The sequence below is a fragment of the Tinamus guttatus genome, unplaced genomic scaffold (genome assembly GCF_059628265.1).
Source record: "Tinamus guttatus ecotype Peru unplaced genomic scaffold, ASM5962826v1 Tinamus_guttatus_pri_ptg000382l, whole genome shotgun sequence".
Lineage (NCBI taxonomy): Eukaryota > Metazoa > Chordata > Aves > Tinamiformes > Tinamidae > Tinamus > Tinamus guttatus.
In genome coordinates, this window is record NW_028288916.1 from 26,713 (window position 1) to 50,151 (window position 23,439).

Genomic DNA, 23,439 nt, shown 5'->3' on the forward strand with positions numbered 1-23,439 from the left:
GTGTGATGGGGGGGGGAAGAATGTTTATCATCAAAGGGGAATGAGTGAGGGCCTGTGCGGTACCTTCAGGCTGAAACCTGTCTGATTTTTTCCCCCTGTGCCTGCCAATCTCTTTTGGAATCAGGGAGACGCCTCTTTAGCACAACCCCACGGCACCCTCTGTTCCTTCAGATATCCTGTAATTACTCGGTGCCACATGGGTTCCTGAAGCTCTCTGGTTAGCAGCCGCGGCCACCTGCTTGCCAGCCTCTCGCGCTGTTAGCTTTTGCTTTATGCATAACACCTTGCTCCTGGATTTCCTTGAAGATTTGTAATGTCCTCCAGCTCACCTCGGCTGGAATCTCCCTTTTAATCAGTAAGCTCTCCCCCACCCTTCTGCCTGGCCGGGTATCTGGAAGCAGAAGCTCTGTTTATTTCTGCAGAAAGCTGGTATCTCCAAACATTGCAAAAGCTGCCTTCGTGTATCCCTTGCTGCCTTCGCTTTCCTGCTCCTCCCCCTTAGCTGGGCAAGCAGCACATCTTCAGCTGTTTGTCCTGAGGTCTGCGAAGCCCAGATCGATGCTGACTGTTATTAATACTGAGACCTTTTTCTGTTTGTTTCATTGTAGGAAGTGAGCAGAATGGGCTGGAATTTAACAGGCAGGTAAGATTCTCCCTGGGTTACCAGGTATTCTCCTACTTTCTTGAGTTACAGTGTTTTAATTGCTTGTCTTGCTGGGTCCCAAGGAGCTAATGCTAAGAGATATAGTATTAGGTAATAAGCTACCGTTAAACAGACCACAAAAGTCCTTCCCAATTCCCCTTGTGGGACAAAATCACACATGGTACTTCGGGTTTCCAAGCTTTCCTATTTCCTTGAAGTTGGCTGATTACAGGGCTTCTTTAAATCATCATTTGCTGGAGGCTTTTTCTGGCTTCTTATTTTTTTCCGCTGTCATTTAGAAACAAAAGGGACCTCAGTTGCACTGGGGAACATGCAAATCCCACCCCAAAGCTCCATGCATTTGTACTGCATGTGACACCGACGCTGAAAGCACTGTGGTATGCAAGATTGAGAGCATGGATCTGACTCACAGGAGTATCAGCAAGGACTGAAGATGAGGTGGTTTGAGGTCTTGGAGTGCCTAGGTCAAGACCAGGCCTGCCTGCAACGGCAGATTCCTCTTTGCAAGACAGTGGGGAAAGGGACAGCAGATAAATGCAAGTGTTTCTAAAAACCACAGGAGCAGGGTGCTGGTTACAAACGAACGCGAGAATCAACAGAACTGCTGTCTTTGCTGTGTTCACTGGTCTCTGTTCTCTGCTGCTCGCAGCTAAAAGCAGCTCCTGTCTCACAGACTGCCTGGAGGTTTGCAGAGGTGGCTCTAAGGAAATCCCTGAGCTTTAAAGCAGAATTGCAGAAGGAGGCAGGTGTCTGCCCTCTGGAGAGTACTGATCTTTAGTGTGTGCAGAGGCCTGCAGAAATGTTCTGAGTCCAAAAGCAGGGAATGTTGTGGCCATCAGTGGTGTTGGACTGAGATCTAGTGAGCAGAAGGGGGGTGTCCAGAGCACTGGTCACCCGCCACGGGGCTCTGGGGGTAGCCAGGGAGCTGGAGTGAGGAAAGCAGACGGCGCTGCACCTCCACGGGCAAGCATGAGTGTTTAAAGCAGATGTTGGCACTTTAACAGCTGAGCAGCCCTCCTGCCTCCAACTTCACGTTTCTCCGGTTCAAGGGTTGTGATCCTTTGCAAAGGCTTCCTGGTGACAGCAGGTGGGCAGCTGGAACCTTTCCCCATCACTTCTCTGCCCTCCGAGTTTGCCTTGGTGGCTCTTTGTCTGACAGATGTCAGCAGGCTGCTGTTTGTTTATTTGGTTTGGCTGCTCTGCTTTTGGGTGGGTCGTAACTTCCTATCAAAGATGTCCTAACACGTTCAGCCATCTTCCAGGTTTTTGGAAAACCCAGCCGAAAACAAAAAGTCTTATGTCTCCAGCTCTGTGGATTGCAGAGCCCAAAGCACAGGCTTTCTACACGCCAGGAGAAGAATCCAATCTGCTCATAACTAGCGATAAAAGAAAATTCCCTCCAGATAGAAATAAGCTATGAAAGTACAAGATCGTTACATGTTGCAAACTTTTCCTATGGCAACACCACAAAGATGTTAGAACTAGATCCTCATCTGGGGTCAATCAAGGAAACATTATTGACTGGTGAAGCAGTGCTGCTTTACACTGCCTGATGATGTGACCCATTATCTCTAAGGTCCTAGTCCTCTGCGTGCCACTAAATGAGAGGATACTGATAAACTCTTGGGATCAGACAGCCTCGGATTCTATAGGATTTGGATCAGTTTACTGGACAGAGATGTCCTCTTCCCACAGAGGCTGAGGTTTTACGGCAATCTTTTGCCACATTCTTTCCCTCCTTTTCCTTTTCAGCTTCCACTGTGATACCCCAGGGTCCCTTTTGTTTATGTCCACACATCTGTGCACGTACCTGAATAACAAACCTGTCTGGGGGCTGATCAGGATTTAAAAAGCAAAAGTTTGGGAACAAGCACATCCTAATAGCTTTCCTGGCGAGTTGTGTTGATTCCCCAGGACATCAGTAGTGCCCACAGAAGGGGCCTTGGGGTGATGTCTGTGATGGGGTTGTAGCAACTGCAGGTGAGTGGACATAGGTATGTGTAAACAGGCCTGAAGGCAGCGTGGCTCTTTGTCTCCCTCTCTTGGATAGTCCTTGTGTTTACTTGAGCCATTAGTATTATTGCTATTATTATTATTTTAAATGAGAATGAGCCCAAATGCATGCAGGCGATACACTTGGGTTTCAAGCTGACCTGAGCCATTGGTGAATTTATCTTTGGTTCGGCAAATACGTTTGAAATAATGAGAAGAAGAGAGAGCAGGGATATGGAAATATCAAAGTGTTTTCATGTAAAATCATTCAGGGTGGAGGTTGATGGGGTTTTTAATTTTGGTTTGGGGTTTGGGGTTTTTTGTTACCTTGCCGTTCAAGTTTTCAAACCGAAGCCAGAGAAGCATGGTTTGAAACTGAACTAGGGACTGAGTGTAAGAGCTGCTGAGCTCTCTTTGACTTTATTTGGAGTGCTGGGTGCTAATCACTTTGAAGATCATAAATCTCACATCATTTAAGCCTCTCCCCCAGTCTTTGTAGATGGCCTACATTTCAGGTCTGCTTCCCTCCCATGTTGCGCTCCAGGCGGGAAGAGAAGGGTGGAGTGACCTGGTTAGACCCCTTGCTTACCCATTCCCTGCTGCGGCTGCTCTCACCCTGCAAACGGGGAGGAGGGAAACTCTTGTGGAGTTTGAGGTTTTCTCGCCGTTATTGGGTCAGCCCTGCTCTTTATGAGAAAGCTGCCTTCTGATCCCTCAGCCTATTTGGCAAACACTTCTTACCCCCTCCCCTCTTCAAACTCTCCTCCCACCTGGATGCAACAATAATTTGTATGTGAATGAGAGGGGAAAGGGTGTGTATAGAAAAAGAAGCATCTTCTGCCTTGCCTATCTGGTTTGGCTTTTTATTTAGTGAGTCTAATGCCAGTTGTTTCCTGTTTATATCAAGGGAAATGCAAAGAGACAGCAATAAACTTTCACCTTCACCGCTGGCAACCTGGATAGGGACATCTGCTTCTAGATGGTTTGGGATCCTGTCCAGACAGTGTCAGGTAGAGAAGTGAGTAACTCAGCAAATGTAGCTTCAGAACTTTGCAACAGAAGGGCATCAGTGAGACCTGAAAAAAGGTCTCACTGAAAGTGTTGAATCAGGACTTTTCCTTGGTATCATGCAGTGATGCTCACCAGGTGAGGCTGCTACGCTCTTATGAGGTCTTGTTTGTTTTATTTCCCCATGGGTATATGTTGTGTGCAGCCTTTCAGAAGATATTGCATTGTTTGCTTTCAGAGATCGCCCTGAAGAAAGCAGTTCTTGAGAGCCAGGTAATTTGCCCTTTGGAGTCAATCCTTGAGATAGTGCTGCTTTCTGAAAAACGCACACAGAGTTAGGGCTGAAGGCTTGGAGAGATGACAGTGGTCATGTGCGTGGTGTGAGCACAGTCCAGCATACAGTGGTTCATTTCATCCACAGTCAAAGTAGGAAAGACTCAATTTGTGAACTACTGATTTATTTTTCACGAGGAAAATGAAGGATAGGATTATCATCTGTTTCCTTAGAGCAAGGCAATCTCTGGGTGCTACGGCAGAAGGAAGGTTGTCTTTCCAGAGAAGGGAATGGGAGATCTTCCCAGCACTTCGTGCTCTTGAGAACTTTATTAGCACTTTATTGCTAGGAGAGAATAAGCCCCCTTGGATATAAGGCTGAAGGGTGATGCATGAGCAGCGCAGGAAAAGCTTGAAAGTATCTGCGTGTGCTCTGTATCCAAGTATGACATCCAGTTTTGCTCCAGCAGAAGGTAAATCCTTGCAGACAGGTTGTCATTTGTTTAATGATAATGACAGGTTAGGTATTTGTACCAATATAAACGTGATCCTGCCATGAGACCTTGCATTATTTAAAACAGACAAGCAGGCAGTGGTGTGCTTGAGCAGCCCAGACTTAGCACAGCTTGAATTCTCTTGTTGGCGCTTTACTCCTCTCACTTTGATTTCTTTGTTTTACACACATGTGGGGATGTAATAAGGATACATCTTTTTCCTACAAGACTTCTAGAAATTGGGTTTTGGGAAGGCTTTACCTGGGAAAAGGAGGTGGCTTGGAGGTGTATAGCTGGTGCAGGAGATGCTCAGAAAATGCAGGAAAGCATACAGAGTAAAACAGAAACACAGCTTGTGTTCAAAGTGGCCTGATACATGAACTCAGCACTTAAATTTGTGTCTGCTAGTTAGCGCTTACCAAAAGAGCAGTTAGGGCAATCGCCTCTGAAAAATTCCTCCGTTCCAAAAGCGAGTGAAGGGTCCTGTTAGCATCACCTGCCTCCTGCACGTGGTGCCCAAGGGGAACCCCCATTGGAGCCCGTTAGCGCCCAGGTCACTTTCCAGCCCTGTTCATGTCTGGCAGACTCATTGTCCAAGGAAACTTACTTTTTTCTTGTCTTACTTAGGGTTTGTAATGGTGCTTTTCAATGAAAATTGGCTCAGGCCTTCACAGCTCAACTCTGTAGATAAAGGATGTGAGAAAGGAAAGTGGGCAAACTGCATTTGAGATCTAAAATCACTCGTGGCCCTTTTTCAGTGTCATTAATAGCACTTCAACCTTGTTTGGTACTTTCCGCCCACACGTCTGAAGGTACTTGGCTAATGAATTTAGCATCCCAGTGCCTCCGGAAGGTAGGGAGGTGTTTAACCCTGTCTTACAGACCCAGCAGGTAGAGACGGACTGCCTGGCTTTTTCCAAAGCTGCTGAGTACTGTGATTGCAGTTGAAATCAGTGGATGCTTTATAGGACAGTTGCCTGTGGACATCAAGGCTTATTGTAATCCAGGGCCTTGCTCCCTGGTAGAGCTGGGATATGGACTCAGATTCTCTGATTCATAGTCTTGTGCTCAACCACAGACAAGTTCTTCCTCCCCTCCATCCTTTTGAAGGTGCAAAGAAGGGCCTAACTTGCTCAGTAGTTTATTATTAATATCTGGGATGCAAAACTCCCTGCAGATTTAATTTTGCTCCATCAGGGCTTCCCTCCCCGCAGGGTTCTCTTCTCACTGCTTTTCATTCCACTTTGTGTTCCCACCTCCCCCTAATCTCATGTGTTCCACATATGTCATTTCTGTTCCTGCTCGGCTTTGCCCTGTGGGTAGTTCAGGTTTCAGTCTGCCCCTCGATTTCCATCCCAGTCCTGTTTTGCCCTCCTTTCAAGGAAAGGTTCACATCCTGCTTCCTTCTTCCCTCTGGGGATCAATTCGGATCTCACTCTCCCTTCTCTGCATTGCCCCAGGGTATCAGCCTAAGTCTTGCATCTGCTTTTCATCTCTTGAGCCTTCACTGAGTGAAAATCAGCCCAGCTGTCCATATCTGCCTTGACTGACTCTGGATCTAAGCAGAATACCTCCTTGGCCTGTCCCTTTTGAAGTTTCCTTGCTCCATCCCAGGGATAGACTGATTGCATAAATTTGTATTTGTGTGTTGGTTCTTCATTGAAATGCAGCCCTTTGGGAAAGCATCAGAGAAAGCCCTCGCTTGAGGGAAAGTCCTGTGTTTCTATATATGGCACTGTTTTGCTTAGGACAGATATGTGGAGAAACCTCTTCTTCAAGCTAGTTTTGTTCTGGTGCCTTACAGAGGGCCTCACATGAGACTGCTGGGAACAAATTCCAAAACATGCCAGGGAGTCTCTCGGGAAGTTAATGGGGGAGGTGGGGGGAAAGGAGGCAGAAGGATTTGAGGGTTTTTTTTCTCTAAGTGGTGGACTAAACTATTTTTGTATTAGCCAGTAACAGTCAACGAACAGCCAGCATCACTTCTGAGGTGGCTGGATTCCCCCTACTCCCTGAGATCCAAATAAATAAATAAATAAAAATCCTGTTCTCCTCCTCCAGGCTTCTAAAGAGCAAACTGTTTTTGTAAGTTACTTCCTACCCTTGCTGCCTTGGTCCAGTGGCAATATATCCTGTGCAGGAGTCAGCTGTCTTATTGTTGAGGGAGAGACAGACAGGATGAATTTGTGGACTTCATGCAAATTCCTTGCTCCATTAGGCTCCTATCATCATTTACCTGGCTTGAGGGAGAGTCCTCTGTTGCTATATATGGCACTGTTTTGCCTAAGACAGATATGTAGAAGAACCTCCTCTTCAAGGTAATTTGTTCTGGTAAATGTTTTCTGAGCTTGCAGGGGACAAGCCTTGGCTTTGTGGAGCTGTCTCTGGGGACATAACAATTATTTCCTGATAGAAACTAAGCTTAAGGCATGGTTGTCACTGTCAAGCCACTATTTAGGTTGCGCGGCACTTTTTTGTGTGTTGAGTTTCATGAACTGCAGTGCATGGATATGACTCCTCTGCCTAGTGGAGAATGGCTCATCGGTAATAAGGAGAGGACTCTGACTTCTCGAAGGCCTTTCATCTGGTGAGCTCCAAGAATTCAATCAAAAGCCTGCACCACCCAGCAAGGGTGGGGCCCTGCACCCATTTTGCAGAAGGACAAGTCATAGCATAAAAAGGTGAAGACGATGGGATTTCAAGCAAGGCCTCTAATTTTGGAAGCCTGACATCAGCGTGCACTTTCTCTCTTCCCAGAGGTGCTAATCTACTAGCGCTCCATGTGAAATCAGTGGGCTGAACCAGCGCTGCCCAGTCCCTTAGGAAGAAGACATTGGGCTTTCCTTAGCGAGAAACTCTCTCGCCTGCCTCTCCTGCGCATGCAAGTTGCCCAGAGCCAGAAATGGAGCTGAGAACTGGTTGTTCTGAGCTCCCTCTCCCCCTCAATCACTACACTTTATTCCCTCCACTTGAAAAGAGAGTCTATGTGATATTCTCCAACAAAGTTGATCTTTCTCACTCTCTCTTTTTTAATTATGTTACTTGTGTGTGCTTAATGCAATCCCTCTAGCTGCTTCTCTTGTGTCCCAGTCCCCTGGGGCACAGCAGTGGGTGCCAAAACTACCCTGAACCAATCAGAGAAACCTGCGGAGCTGGGAGAAAGCCAGCCCCAGTCACGGGAGCCGGCTGACTCCGAGTTAATTCCTTTCGAATGCGGGATGTGGCGGAAAGCGCCTTGCTCTCGAAGGGTACCTGCGCCGTGAGCGTGTGCCTCTGCCCTCCTCGCGGATGAGTGACCCAGGGACAGCGGTGCTGTGCAGCAAGGAGGCAGTGCCAGGTATTTAGACGGTTTCTTGCTGGCCAACAGCACAGAGAGCATAGGGCAGGCCCGGCCTGCTCCCGCTACCTGGGGATCCATGGAGAGGGAAATCTTCATGCAGGGAATTTGGAGAACATTTAAGGGACTGATCCTGGCCCCAGAGAAGCCCAGTGCAGCAACTTTGCTGCTCATTCCAACGGGAACATGATTAGGCTCCAAGGAACCTGTGTGAGCATGCAAGAGGGCCTGGGAGAAGCCATGAGGCCTACTGTGTGTGAAATCGGATTGATAAGGAAAGGGGCAGGGATGCAGCCCAGGGTGGGAGCAGAGGAGATAAGCGCAAAGGTGTAGGCAGAGGTGGAGTTCTGGAGAGCTTTGGAAGTTGGGCAAGTGAAATTGAGAGATGCAGGGAGCAGTGCTGCAATGTAGGAGAACGCTTGGGATGGCCAGGGAAGGGAGAGTCCTGGAATAGACCTGTGGGAGAAATCAGAGGCTTCGCAGTGGTGAAATTGTTTTCTGTGCTTTTTTTTTGGAGGTTCTCACCATTCTGACCAAGAAAATGGCATCCTCTCCTCCTTCCAACTTGGCATGTCCACAGGCCTTGGCAGCCAAGGCACCACACGCTTGAGTACTAATACTGAAGATGTTGAAAACTGTTGTTTTTCAATATCTGTTCAGCAGTCCTGTGCTCTCTGAACAGGGATTGCACTCTCTAGCTTCTGTGCTTCTGAGGACCTGGCAGAGATGGCAGCCTTCGATGCAGAGCTGCACGTGGTCAGAATGTGTCCGTGCGAGCAAGCGCTCCCAGGAGCACAGCCATGCCGAGCACATCTTCTCCCCATCTCCATTTTTGGTTCTCCTCTCTCTTGACCAGCTCCTTCTTCTGAAATATGTGGGGCTGCACATGATTATTTTGAGGTTTGTTCTTCAGCACAATGGAGAGAGGGGTGTCATCTTTCTTTTCCTGTTCTATTTTTCCAAGGAAAAACACCAGGGGAATGCCATATCAGAATGCTTGCGATCGCAAAGCCAAGCGTGGTGCTGTTTGTTTTCCTTTGTGAAGTATGTGGCTCACTTGCATTTAAAGTTTTGATTTTCCACTCCCACTCTTACTGCAGCTAAGGCACAACTGTTAACATCCCGGCTGGAGCTCGGAGGATAAGGCATATCAGATCAGGCCTCAATTAATAAACTCAAAGGGCTTGTAAAGCCGCAATGCAGGTGTGTTGAGGTTAGGGATTACATTTTAATTTTTTGGTGTGCTGTCATTGCTGAGCTTTAGGATGTAGTCTGTTTGGCATTCAGTGTGGGATTGCTCCTGCTTCTGTCATCCTGGCGGTTTCTGAAAAAAAAAAACCCTCGGTGTGAAAGGATACACACACCCCTCAGTGTGAAAGGGTATCAGAATATATAGGTGAACATTGTTGCATTGACATAAAGGTTTTCTACCTTTTTCCTGGGTGGCTATTAAGCCTTGCTGTACGTGCAGGATAGTACATGTGGAAATAGTAATTGCAAGCCCATTATTATTATTGCTATAATTTATTATTAGTGTGTTTTTTATTTTATGGTGCCCACGTGTGCAGGTAATTCAGAGAAGTGCACTTACGCCATTGGAGGTGGGAAGGCTTAGGTAACTGCAGTAGCCATGGATCTGATTTGGATGCTTGTTTCTATTGTAAAACTTCATCCCTTGACTTCAGGCAGATCACTTCGGGGCAATTTCAGACAACCTTGTTCTGTTAAAAAGCACTTCAGGAAAATTTTCAGCCAAGTGAGAACCCCGCTGGTGTTTCTAGGAGAGGAAAATTAATTCAGACCCTCTTAATTTTCTGCGCACTGGCTTCTCTTCTATCCAGCGAGAGAGTCATACAGATTCGGGATGGGGGCAGGGAGAGAAATGAGTAAGTTGGATTCTTAAACAATTGTGAGTTGCTGACTGTGAGATAAGCCAGATGTGAAGGTAGATAAATATCTGTTTCAAAGAGGTTACCATCTAAATAGAAACTACACAACAAGCATGATTGTCTTTGTGCCCAGAGTTCATCCTTAGAGTCGTAGTCACAGCTCCTGCCTAATAAGTGGTAATGGAGAAGGCAGTGGTGACTTAAATGGCCTCAATCTGTCAGGGTAGGGGGAACTGTTATCTGGCTTTGGGGAAAGCTCCCAAGCTGCATGCTGAACCACTTGGTCATCCCACCTTTGCCATGAGGTTGACAGTTTGGAGCAACCATGACATCAGAAGCGCTCATCAAAAAGAGGCGGCTTGGCTTGGGGCTGTATCCAGGCTGACACTTTTGGTGCCTGATAGGTGATGAAGAGTGATTCAGATTGCCAGCGAGCAGTGACCCATTCAGCCATTGCTGTTGGTTTACTTGTTGAATTGCTGTCAAACACGGGCAGCTTGTAAAGTACCTGAAGCCAACCAGGGTAGCAGAGCTGGGTTGATACAGAGAGGGCTGCAGCCGACGTCTTGTCCAACCAATGGCATCCAGGTGCCAGTTCATTGGATGAAATGTGGGTCAGTCGGTCGGCCTGTCTGTCTCACAAGGGTATGGCCTTCCACGTGGAGAGATCGGAGCTGCTAATATGAATCTTTGCAACTTCCTCATGCAAGGCTGTTTTTTTTTTACAGCTTTGCAGTGTATCTTCAGGATGTTTTCACGAGCCTAATGTTTGCCAGAAGTTCACAGATCTGTTACAAAACAGATGTATTTTTTTTTTCTCTCCCCTTCTTCCTACTGGTAAGGAAGAGTCTGTGCAGTAATTGCAGGCAGGTTGGGAGATGTTTTCTTCATAATTCTGCTTCTTATGAAATGTTTATGAAACACCTTCCACAAATCGGTTACGCAAGAAGCTGAAGAGCTTTGATCATTTTCCATCGCCCTCAATATGCTTCTTAGTTTGTTTTGCTTTTTGTTTTTGTGTTTAGGACAGAGATAGGTAAGAAACAATCCATCGTTGGCCAGGCCCAGCAGACGCTCTAGCCAACCGAGGAAAGGACGCTATTTCCATCCAGTCACTCTCCGTGTGTTTTCCTCTTGCTTTGCTCGGGGGCAGCTGACCCTATTTTAAGGCCGTGAAAACATCCCCTTGAGATTGGCAAGCGCGATTCCCTTCGTGTCCCGGAGAAGCCCTGCTAGCTCTGCGCACGGGTGCCGCCGCCTGCCGTTGCCTCCTCACGAGGAGCGCTGGCCGCAGAGCCCCGCACGCCAAGGGGCACCGGCTTGCAGATCTGCAGCAGATAATACAGGCTCTGCCCCTCTCTTCAGCTGGGAGCATGATATCTTTGCCGTGCATCATTTCACCCACTGTTTTACAAGCGCGTTTTCCCTTAGATTGCATAATTTCCCCAAATCAAATGCAGCAGCAAGAAACCTATGTTTGTTTTCAGTGACTTGTTCCCTGTTCCTACATCTGCCTTGACTGCCTGGTAAAACCAAGGTCCTGGGCAGTAAGATTTGGTCAAATTTAATTAATGAAATCATTACTGCTCACTTTTTATCATGGGTCTCATGATATATCTAAGTCAGGTGATTTTGTGACAATTTCAACTTTCTTGGTTAGTATCATGAAAATTTTCTTTCACATTTGTAAAAATTGCCTGCAAACATGATTCAGATGCACTGAGAAAGAAGAAGGCAACTTCTCCTCTTGTTTTATTAATATGAATTTACATTATTTTAAGGGAGTCTCATGATAGTGAGCGGCCTCGCCCACAATGTGTGTGGTTTTTTGGGGTTTGGGGTTTTGTTTTTTTAACATACAGTTGGTAATAAGGCTGGTCTAGCCAGGGAAAAAAATGAAAGTGTAGGATTTGCATAAACCATCCCAAACGTTGGGTTTGGGATATATTCCGAACTCGCACTAATGAACAATTAGCCAGCTGCAGGCCTGTTGGGGAGAGGAAGAGGAGGGAGAAGTAAATTTGAGTATAAAACCAATGAAAAAAGGTGCAGAGGAGAAGGATTTGTTGGGAACACCCAGGTTCCCGCCTACTGCAGAAGTGAAAGCCAGAGAATTCCAGGGACGGGGGAAGGAGCAGTGGGAGATGTTGTTGTTTTTAAATTGGGAACCAGTCCTTTGCCAAACCCACCTCCCGTTCTCATGTTGTGCGATGCCGGGATGCAGCTACACACCCCTTTCAGCCTGGAATGCCTCCAAATCTTTCCGTTTGGCAGCTGTAAAAATTGATTTCAGTTTGGAAATGGCTCGTTCTTCTTCAGCACTCCACTGCTATTGGAATCTTAACTTAGACGGGATCAAGTGCCTGGTTGTCTAAGACGCTAATATCTTTTCTTTTGGGGACTGTTCAGACTTGGATGACTGCATTATATGAGGCCGACACACATGAATTGCAAGCAGGGGTAATATATACATATTTATTTATTTATTTTTACTTTTGGTTTGGATGCCTCTTTCTTTCTTTCTTTCTTTCCTTCTTTCTTTCTTTCTTTTTCTATTTTTTTTTCTTTGATGCACCCTGGGAAAGAAAAGCCCGCATAAGACCATTTGCCTGGGGTGAGTGGATGGCTCAGGGGTAACGGTGTATTTTCCCGAGCCTTTCATCTAACATTTAGTAACTTAAATGCTATCCGCTTTGATAGCGATCAAGAAGTTCTCTCCATCTGATTTTTTTTGTCAAGCTAGGAGCACAACCATGCCAACATGAAAGGTAGGAAAGAACTGGAATTCATACCATGTATAAGTCTTGTTGCAAGGAACTAGTATTATTGCAAAACTAGTTTTGGCAGTGTCCAGAACTATAGCTGTAATGAAAGGAGATGTTGTAATTCTCTTCCCTCTGCACAGCTCCTGCTGCAGCGCAGAGATTCATGTTTAGAGGGCCAGTTCCTTGCATGTCAGCTGTGAGCCTCTCGTGCTCACGTTTTATCCTTCGCTCTCTCTCTTGTGGAGCCTTCTGTATTTGTTTGCTTTACGCAAACTGGAATAAACGCTCCCTTGGACAAAATGTTTAGTTGGTCGATTACTTCCAAAAGGTGCATTTCTTGTCCCCCTCTGCTGGTAGGAGGCTGTATAAACTAAAGTCCAAATCAGTGCTGCAAAACGCGGGCAAATGGAGCCACTGGTCTCTTCGGGGATGCTGGACTCGGGAGTTATTTCATGGGAGCTGCTGAGGTTTAGTCCGGGTAGCAAGAATGTGCGCGTGTGGTGCTGAACCCATGGACTGCAGTTTCCAAACCTGTCCATCCCGGTGCTTTGCGGGTATTCCAGATTGTGGAAGCTGAAGCATCTTCTCATGCTGGAAAGGCTTGCATTAGGAATGGGACCACTGATTTGAACCTTGTTCCAAGCATTCTCAGGCTTGAGAACACCTTGAGTCTAAGACTGGATTTTATTTTTATTTTTTAAACCGTTCTCAGGAAAGACATCTTAGAATAGGTCTATAAGAGCTTTTTTTTCCTCTTGAGTGTCATCTGAGAGCAGAAACTCTTCAGAGAGCTTTCTCAAAACTCTTGGAAAAAAAAAGTTTTAAAATCTCCTAGAGAGGTTTCCTGACCCCTCTCTCCTGGCCCAGTTGGTTTGAACAGGAGACTAGCTCAGAAAAAGTGATGTGACAAGTTTGTTATACAGCAGCAATGTTAAAAATGAACACTGAGAGCATGAAATAACCAGATTCAAAGATTCAGTTCTGGTCTCTGGGCAAATGTTGCTCTTTAGAATGTAGACTAATCAATCCTGATTTTTGTAGACGAAAGTCTTTCTTGAACATTTAAGTTGACCAAAGTGGCCCTTGGACAAAGGCTTGGAGGGCCCTTGGGCAAAAACCTATATGACAAAATGAGAAGTCATCTATAGCTAATGCCACAACAGGATAGTAAATAGTGATCTATAAAGGAGAATTGCCTTCTGACTTTAATAATTTTACAAAATGTGGAAATATCAGTGCCTTGTCTGAGGAAAGCACTCACACATGTGCTTTAAAAGTTCTTAAGTTGGGTATTCTCTAAAATTCTTTAATTAATGTGTTTGAATTGAGCAAACTGCAGACCCTCTCTTGGTTTGGGAGCACAGAAAAATTATGCCCAGGTTGCAGACTGGGAAACAAAAATGCAAAATGACCCATGCCTTTCTGCAAAGCCAGAGATGGAATCAGCCTCTCTCTCTAGCTTTTCTCTAAAAGGAGTTACTGATCTCAGACCCCTAACTGTCCAGACTTCCCCTACCTCTCTGACAGTTCCCTAACGCTACAATTACTGTGCTCTTTTCCAGATTAAAACTGAAGACCTCAGCGACACCTTGCAACCTGCAATCCCCCCCAGGTCAGGTCACCTTGTACAGGGATCATCAATGATGCCTGGAAGCCAAATAGCAGGGGTAAGTGATTGTGCAGATCCAGGAATACAGAAGCCCTAAATGGGACTGGTCAAGGAATCTCCAGAGAAAAGGCATTTGTTGAGAGAGACTTGCCAAATTAGATACACTTTTTGACAGTAGCAAAGGAGACTTGAGGATATGATGGATATGATTTTTTTCCGAATTTGGAAACGGTGAATCTCTATTGACAAAATCAGAATTCTTAGCCTCTTTCACAGCAGCCAGTAGCTGTTGCCTAATGCTCTGCCAAAGGATGAAGAAAGCTTCACATGGGTTCAAAAACAGACTGGACGCAATCTTGTAAGAGATTTCATTTGAGGGTTACTAAGTGGCAAACCACACCAATCATCAGGAAATCCCTTGTGCCAAAAATAACTGTGGAGGCTGAGAACACAAAATGGAGATGTTGGATATGTTTGCCATGGTCTTCCTGTTTCCAGGATGTGTGATTAATGCCAAAGATAGAGTCCTTGGCTAAATCGACTCTTGATCCGAATCAGCTTGAGAAGTTGTTGGTGGTGCAGAGTCAGGTGCTGATGGGCCTTGCTTTATAGCCATCTCAGCACATCCTGGCTGGAAAATCAGTATTTTGCAGAAAGTATTCATTCAGTGCTTCTGAGATGGGTCAGGCACATCTTTTCTGTGTCATTTCAGAGAGACTGTCCTCTAAAAGAAGTCTATCTGGAATAAAGAGAGTCCAAATGGTGGTGTTGTATAATGGAGCAGGGAGTTGCAGAGCTTAATTGGAGTGGTATTGCTGTACAAAGAACAGATGTTTTTTGATCTTTTTTCCCTGTTCTTTTCCATATAGGATATGAGCTCTCTTCATACCCTGCAGCAGCTTGTATTGCTTCCTGGTCACATGCAGTCAGTCCCCCAATTTCTTCTCTCTCAGTCCCAGGCAGGACAACAAGGTAAGAGCAGTAAAAGCTGAAAGAGGGTATCATTATAAGCAGATACATATCTAGCAAGAACCTCCCTTCTCATGGCTGTGCTTTTAATCTCTTCTGCTACAACTTTCCCAGCATGACTGTCTGTTCTCCTGTTATGTTACCAGATACATTTTCCCCGTTCCTCCCCAGTTTTCTCCTGGTGTTGGTTCCCACACCTGGGACGAGCTCTTGCACGTATAGGTGCTGTGGAACAGGTTGGGCTCCAGAGATGCTCCTAGCATCTACGGCTTGTGTGCATCGAGAGTGCCACCTTGGGGCCAGCCTTTGCAGGCCTGCTGGGGCTCCCATCTCTGGAATTCAAGACAAGATCCAGTTGGGTTTCAGCAAACCAGCATGGAGCTTTCTTGGTGATGCCTGCCCAGGTGTTCAGCCTCATTGGCTTAACACTATGTTCAGTTACTGCAGAAACCTAAGGAGTGGTTGAGTTGATCTAAGTACTTTAGAACGAGACTAAACTGAGAAGCTGTGGTGTAAAGGTTGAAACAGGCAACCAGGTTGATGCTGGGAATCCTTTCAACCATACTATCGCTGCTGAAGATTTCATTTCAAAAACACAGCCTCGATCTCATCAGCTGTCTAACCAGTGATTCCTGAATCCCATCCATAGTTTTAAGTCAAGCTAGAGCTTCGCTTTTGTAAAGGTGTTCAATCATGATTTTAAAAACTGCAAATGACAGAGCATCCACCGTGTCCCTAGGCAAGCCATTCCAGTGATTAATTACCTTCACTGTTAAAAATGTGCACCTCATTACCAGCCTGCATTTGAAATTCAAAGTTGTGCCAGCATTAGAGAAGGCTCACTGAGACACTGATCTAAATAAATAAATGGGATTCTGCACATTCATATCTAAGCTAAAAAAGAATTGAGGGGAGAGAGGATGGGAGAAATTCTGGAGATCATCTTTTTCCTCTCTGCCCTTTTTTTAGAAGTCCATACATTTCTACAAATTCTCCTATTATTGCCAACTAGAATCAGTAGAAAATATTGACGGTTTGAAGAATGATTATAAATCCTCACTAAATTCTCTGGGCTTCAACTTCAATAGACTTGCAAAACCTAACTAGATTTCTGTGGAGCTATAGTGCTTCAGTCTCTAAGTAAGTATTTCCCTGGAAGACATATAGGCTTGTACATGGCAATTTGTCAGCTAAACATTTACACAGTCTCCATAAATATTTTTTGTTAGTTTTATAGATTTCTTCTCTTTTTTCCTTTCATCATTTTGTGTCAGTTTATATATTCCAAAAGAAATCCAATTTATTTGAAATATAGTAAGGTAGAAAAGAAAGGGTCAGATGGCTTCAAAATGTCACTTCAAAGTGAATTCTGTAATACAAAGTAGAGTGGATAGGCTCATGAGATTAACAGTAAGATCAGGATATTTTTAATAAAATCAAGGAGCTGAAAGATGCACATTTTTAATAGCTGCAGTGATTTAAGTACTGAGAAAAAATCATCATCAAGGCTACAGTGAATTCTCTGTTATCTGGCATTTTTCTAAAAGCTAAGTTACACATCTATGTAAAATACCTGTGTCCTAATTCAACCCCAGGTTAATAAGCTAGGTGCATGCGTGTGTGAAATGTTTTACCTGTATCATTATTATAATAATAACTTTCAGGCTAAAAAGCCATGAACAGGTCCTTTCCTTTCTCGTAACCCAAATCAGACCCATCTGCATTTGTACTTGTTGCAAGTCTGTTATTTTGAGTGAGAGCTGATTGAGATCTTGCCTTCAGAACTCCCTGAGCCTTTCCTGTGCAGAGCACAGTACGTACAGCTGTTCTCATGCTGACCAAGCAGCTGGTCTGATCGAATGTCTCTTTTTCCCTCCTCAGCTTTGCAGCCAAATCTCCTTTCATTCCCTCAGCAACAGGGCAGCCTTCTCCTCTCCCAGCCGGGACCCAGCTTAGCATCACAGGTAACTTGCACACAGCCTTTCTGGGGCACAGGTGGACTGAAGGAGACCTGGGCAGCATGTTAACTGTTCACGAAACGGGCCCCAGGTCAATGGCAAATACATGCAAAGCAAAATTCTTCTAATTCTGTGGTAATTGGCATTCTTTTTCCCTCTCTTCCTTGTCCCCACCTACCAATACAGTCCAAGTTCATGGGTTTAATATGCCTTGTTCACATCCTGGTAGTGAAAGAGGTTGTCCCTTTACATGGCTCTTTCCTGCCTCTCCTGAGGCTGCTCTAGAAAGGCCGAACAGTCAGACTACTTGAACGTTGATAACTGAATGGTAGATAGGCTGTTCTATCTCTCCTTTTCCATCACAGTACTCCTCTCCATTTCCATTCTTTTATCTATGGTATGCTTATTCCTCATTAAAATTAAAAAGCTGTTCATCACATTGGCTTTTTTTTTTTTCTGCTGCTGCTGCTCTTATGACTTTCTATGCTGTTTGGTTTGTTTTTATCAGGCTGTGGGCCGTTCAGGACTCCCTGGCTCATCAGTCGAACCCCACTTGGATGTACCCCAGCATTTGCAAGTGGCAAAGCACCTAACTCCCTCAGGAGCATCAGAAGAACCCAGTGACCTAGAGGAGCTGGAAAAATTTGCTAAGACATTCAAACAGAGGCGAATCAAATTAGGGTTTACACAGGTGAGCAGCTTTGGGAATGGGAATGTTGATATTACATGACATGGACATGTAGCATGGAGGAGTTTGTGGCGAAGGAGTGGATAGAGGAAGGGGATGGATTAGATACAGATTTGTTTTCCTTGGAGCATCCTCATTAAACACAAGAAGAGACCAGCCTTCTCTGATATTTCATTGCCATTACATCATTATCTGCAACAACTTGTAATATATGGATGCTAGGGACTGTAGGGCAGACTCCACAAGGAAGAAAAATCACTCTTTCGCAAAGGCAGGTCATGGAGAGTAGACTGCATCTATTTGGGAAGTGATCTGAAATGTGGTCTGGCAGAGGAAGGCTGTTGGGGCGAGGGGTTCTTGGCTCATGTCATGATTCGGATCCCCTCCGCAGGGCGACGTTGGGCTTGCCATGGGGAAGCTCTATGGCAATGATTTCAGCCAGACCACCATTTCCCGCTTCGAGGCCCTCAACCTGAGCTTTAAGAACATGTGCAAGCTCAAACCACTGCTGGAGAAGTGGCTGAGTGATGCAGGTAGGTGACATTGCTATGTACAGAAATGGTGTTGGTTTTGGCAAGTACCTAAGAGGACCCATCCAAGAATCTCATAAAAAAACAGGGGTATGGAGCTATGGCCTTCTAGTTCTCTGGCTGAGCTGTAACAGACTACTTTCCTCTGTGTATCACACAGTGGGTTGCATAAGAATCTAGATATCAAACCACATGTGTCCTTTCACTCTAGTAATCTAAGCTTCACATTGCAATTTGTCCAGGGCAGTCCTTTCCTGCACTGGCTGTTGCTCTGTTAGATGGCCTCGGGCAAATCACTGGGCTAGTTCATTCAGTCCCTCCCTGTGTAAACTGGAAAGAGTAGGAAGGGACTCCTTTCAAAGCACTTAGATCAGCTCATGAGCAGTAATTAGAAAAGGAAGATATTACTGCAAGGGGAATCCCCAGTAGCAAGAGCATTGGCTTGGTATCCCATGGGCTGCAAATCCGTGTAGGAGTGCCAGTTGTCTGGTGTGCTTGACCCAGCCCTTACCCTTCCTTTAGGAATTACATGTTCAACCAATTTATCATCTCAGGAGGAGTCTCAGCCACATGAGGCTTTATCCCAGTGATGTAAGTCAAAACCTTTAACGACGTGAAACTATATCATTTGAAAATATACAGCACTCTACAGAGATGGCTAGATGAAAGTTTTATCACTAGCTTTCTTTCCATATATGGACAAGGTCACTGACAGATCTGAGACTTTTGAAGCAATTTTAATAACATTCTCCCTTGGAGAAGGAGTCTACAATCTGGGAACTTGTTGCTTATTTTAGGAATAGCCACAGTCTCCGGAAAGAATCTAGGAATGAAAACAAGTGATGGTCTTCAAAATCTCTTTTCTCATCTTTCTCTCTCCAGAATCTGCTCCTCTGGATTCTTCCATGAGCACTCCCAATTCCTACCCCTCTGTTAATGAGATGTTTGGACGGAAAAGAAAGAAGCGAACCAGCATTGAGACCAACATTCGTTCCACGCTGGAAAAAAGATTTCAAGATGTGAGAGGAAAATTTTTCAATGTGTTTTAAGCTTTCCCTCAGAGTCTGGCATTTACCAAGTCTCAATCATAGATTTCTTTTTTGCTCATTGTGATAGCTTGTTAGAAAATGCTTGAAAGCATTAACGGGAAAAGTCAAAGCCAAGAAATCGGACAGGGTTATTTCTTGGTGAACATTTCTTTGAAGAAATTGCAGTTTCATTGCCACACTTTCTTGTTCTCTTCCACTAATCACTGCCCCAGATCCAAGCTGATCTTCTAGCATGCACCAGCCTCTTTTCTTCACGAGTTAAGGTTGAGGGTCATGGAACTTGGTGCATCACAGGGAGTGGAGGCTCCATTAAGCAGGTCTTGTGCCAGCAGAAAGGGTGAAAGCAGGAAGGACCAGAGCTATTACTCTGGGTGGTGTTACTGAATCACTCAAGAAGGGGAGCTTCTTACTTTTCAAGCATTCAGTTTTTGAGTGGGATTTGCAACAGAAAACAGAGGGAACTGAGCCTGAACTCTCAGCAGAACTAAGTCACCCATGGAAAAAATTTCATCATAATTAATTTTGAACAGCCCTTGATTTCTCCATCAGATCTGTTCAGGTCAAGCTTTCCTCTGAAAGCTTTTAATGAGAGCTAAAGACAATCTTTCTCAGATTATTATAGATATTTCATTTTTAGCTACTATGAGATGTTCTGTGTATGGGAAAATGTCTTGGCACCTCAGCAATAAACGTTTTTCTCCTTTCAAGTCTCCAACACAGATCAAAATCCATAGAGCTAAATACTATTAAACACACCACAAAATAGGTGGTTAAAAACAACAACAACAACAACAAAAAAAAAACCAGAAATATCTCTTCTGAGATGATTCAGGTAAGTGTACAAACAGTGCCCAGAGTTCACGTGTCCTATATAGTCATAACAAGACTACCAGTCATTAGTTTTCCCTCAAGCAATGATTGAGGGTGCTGTTAAGATCAAAGAGCTTGGTGCTTTATGCAATAACAGGCCCAAGTGTAGTGATTCATCACCACTGATTTCGTGAAACTTTATGCTGAATAAGAGGTACTTTCTGGTTCACAAAACATAATCTCCCATCCAAATATTTACTCTTTGCCTTAAAAGCCAATTTTCTTCCTTCACCAGTTTGCAGCCAGCCCTGATCTTGTTCTCCTGCCTTTCAAGCAGCAGAAGCATCTGGTAGAACTCCTCAGACCTTTCTTTAACCTCCTGCATTTTCTTAGCAGAACCCCAAACCCAGCTCAGAGGAGATCTCCTTAATAGCAGAGCAGCTCTCCATGGAAAAGGAGGTGGTTCGGGTCTGGTTCTGCAATCGGCGCCAGAAAGAAAAACGGATCAGCTGTCCAATGCCATCTCCCATTAAATCACCCATCTACAATTCCAGACTGGTGAGAGACATTGGATTAAGGGGATCTACAGGCTATTACAGGCAAGGAGGGGAAAAGGTAGAGGGAGAGATATCAGGGCTTGTTTCAGAAGGAACAGGACAAGATATTTCCTTGTGGGCACAGGACCCTGAGTTCATGCAGGCCCATCCCACATCCCAGTGGGCAAATACATCTGCAGTAGTGGGTAGAGATGCAGCTGGGCGTGCCATAATCAAGATACTATTGTGTTTCTGCTAGTTAGTAGGTTTTTTCTACGTATAAAAGTGACAGAAACCTCCCTGCAGTATTAATGGTGCTGAAGCACGTGTGAATGGTAGGGAGAGGACATATTTGCAAGCAATATTTTGTCTTGAAACCTTCTGTGCAACAAGTGACAAGTGGACCATCAGAAGGCAGGCAAATATCACAAGAAGTTGGGTCACATTGCATAACACATTTGGTTTAGAGTTGCAAAACTAAAATGCTGCTGGCAAGCCATGAATTCTTAAAGCAGTAGCTTAAATGAATAGTTTTTCTGTGACTGTGCCATATGAAGTATGTGCTTGCTCATCAGTCATTCCAAACAACGCATCGTATGTAGAGTACCACAGTTGATCAGCAGATGCCCCAGGCTTGCTTTGATTACAGGCACTCAGTTACTAATTGTCAGCTGAGATTTCTCACCCAGCAAGGACTCCTCAAAGGAACAAATGAGAAGCAACAACCGGTGGCCACAACCTGGCTAAGGGTATCCACTCTGAAACGCCCAAAACGCAGTGCCTCCTACCAACCACTCACTGCTGTTTCTGTTCCTCTCCAGGTCTCTACCTCAGGGTCCTTGGGGCCCCTCTCCGTCAATCCAGTGCATAGCACCATGCCCGGGACTGGTAAGCCATGCCAAGCCAGTGTCATGTCCCATTTTCTTCCCTCCTTTCTTTGTTCTTGCTCTGTGACTGGTCAGTTTCTAAGCCGTGATTACAGGCTACTCTTAATCGTCCCTTGGGTTTAGCCAGAGAAAATAGTCCCACATAACTGCTATGCAAGGGGTATGAGCCAGCAAGGCTTTCTCTTTTCTAGAAAGAAGATGTGGAAAGCTTCTGGAGACAATTTTGTCCCCAGGATAATGCTAGGTGAATTTTACTGCGGTATTCATATTTGGGAGCCAGGGAAACCCAGACTCCAAATAAAAGGAGTGCTACAGAGTAAGCTACTGCATTTTTTGAGCTGAGCACTGGTAGAATCTCCTCGAGGAACAATTCATTCTCGCAGAAATTATTTGGGATGGAGAGGGCACTCCTCGCAGATTCAGCATCCTTGCTGCTGCAGGGCAGGCAGTGAATCAGGAGAGCAATGGGATGAATGAAGGATGGTGGCAGTGCTTGGCCTTTGGCAGGAAAGGAGAGCCCAGCCTCATTCTCCTTTCTCCTACTACACAGTAACGTCCTCGTGTTCCCCTGGGAACTCCAGCAGGCCCTCGTCCCCTGGCAGTGCGCTCCATGCCAGCAGCCCCAGCGCAGCACAGAGCAACTCCAAAGCTGCAATGAACTCATCCGGCTTCAACTCTTCAGGGTAAGGTCTCTAGTCTACTCCTTGCCAAGGGCATTGGAGGGCTGGGGAGAAAAGCAAGGGGCCCTCAGAGAAGGACATCTAGGGAGCTACATGATGCCGTGCTATTACATGAAGCTTCTCCTCTAACCTGAAGCTTCTTGAGAAATGACTATTTTTCTTCTTCAAGATAAATAGAAAATCCAGTTGTGCTTGCAATATTGATCTTGTTCCAAAAACAAAAAGGATAGAAACTTATAAGGACTGGTCTAAACTAATTATTTGTGTGGAAGATGCAGAGGAAGCTTTATTTTGCTGTTTCTTTTTAGACAACCTTCTCTGCAGCAAGCTTTCACTCCTGCAGTGCCATCCACAGAGCTGTCACAGAATAATGATTTCACAGTGGCAGATCAAATGTGGATAATGATTTTCTTTAGAGGAGAAGAAGCATCTTTTTTAAATGTTAGGGGTGCTATGTTAGTGGAAAACCAACCAAAAGTAGAGGTTGTAGCTCTGTAGCTGCTGGGCTTTCTGAGTCACAGATGACTCAGAGTCGAGGGTGATGCTGCACCATGAATCAGACCTCCTCTTACGCAGAGGAAGTCCAGCAGGCACGTAATGTATGCAGTCATGAGCACGCTGGAAGGTGTCACTTGGAAAGACACGCTTGCTGCACGCTCCTTATGGGAGCAGTGGGTTTGCTGAGTGCCCAGCCCAAGGCTCTGAACATAATAGCAGGGATGATTTTTTCGAGGGAAAAGGTTAACAATATGGCAACTGTAGTTTTTATTCCCTGTGTCGCAAACAGATCCTGGTACCGATGGAATCAACCTACCTACCTCCACTGAGATGACTTCTCCATCATGTGTAAAAGCAGCTGTGACTTCTAGCTATGGACCAGCTTCTCTAGGAACAATGCTTGGGGCAACGTCTGGCATCCCAGTGCCTTCAAAACGCAGCCAAATGAAGGTCTTGTTTAGGGGAACCCAGAGCAGCAGACCTCTCCAGGGACTCAAATTGCAACTGACCTTCCCCAAGGATTCTCAATGCCAACAGTGACATTTTAATAATCTTCCAAGCATCCTCTTCAAGAATGATCCCCTGCTTAGCACTATTAGCATGAAACACTGCCCTCTGCTTTCAAATCTCTGCATTCACACTGGATTGCTTGGCAATCTCCAATCTGGAAGGATTTCTCTGTCATGACCATCTTTTCCCCTCGCTCATTTCAGAGCTTCCCATAAGAAGGGTCTATCATGATGTTACTATCACGCACACATACTATAAACCCCCAAACTGAGCCGAGGTTACCCAATTCATTT

The 23,439-nt window shown here is 45.2% G+C and overlaps 1 protein-coding gene across 1 annotated transcript in view; it reads left to right on the forward strand.

Moving 5' to 3' along the window:
- Positions 1–22,979, forward strand: part of LOC104568309 (POU domain, class 2, transcription factor 3) — a 36,679-nt gene extending 13,700 nt beyond the window's left edge. The window contains exons 4-14 of the mRNA XM_088530534.1: positions 609–643; positions 13,985–14,089; positions 14,901–15,003; positions 16,882–16,964; positions 17,467–17,649; positions 18,038–18,179; positions 19,059–19,195; positions 20,432–20,593; positions 21,393–21,459; positions 22,009–22,141; positions 22,926–22,979. Coding sequence (XP_088386660.1) covers positions 609–643; positions 13,985–14,089; positions 14,901–15,003; positions 16,882–16,964; positions 17,467–17,649; positions 18,038–18,179; positions 19,059–19,195; positions 20,432–20,593; positions 21,393–21,459; positions 22,009–22,141; positions 22,926–22,965 — 1,190 coding nt within the window. The 3' untranslated portion in view covers positions 22,966–22,979. The remainder of the gene's footprint in view (positions 1–608; positions 644–13,984; positions 14,090–14,900; positions 15,004–16,881; positions 16,965–17,466; positions 17,650–18,037; positions 18,180–19,058; positions 19,196–20,431; positions 20,594–21,392; positions 21,460–22,008; positions 22,142–22,925) is intronic.
- Positions 22,980–23,439: the final 460 nt, after the last annotated feature.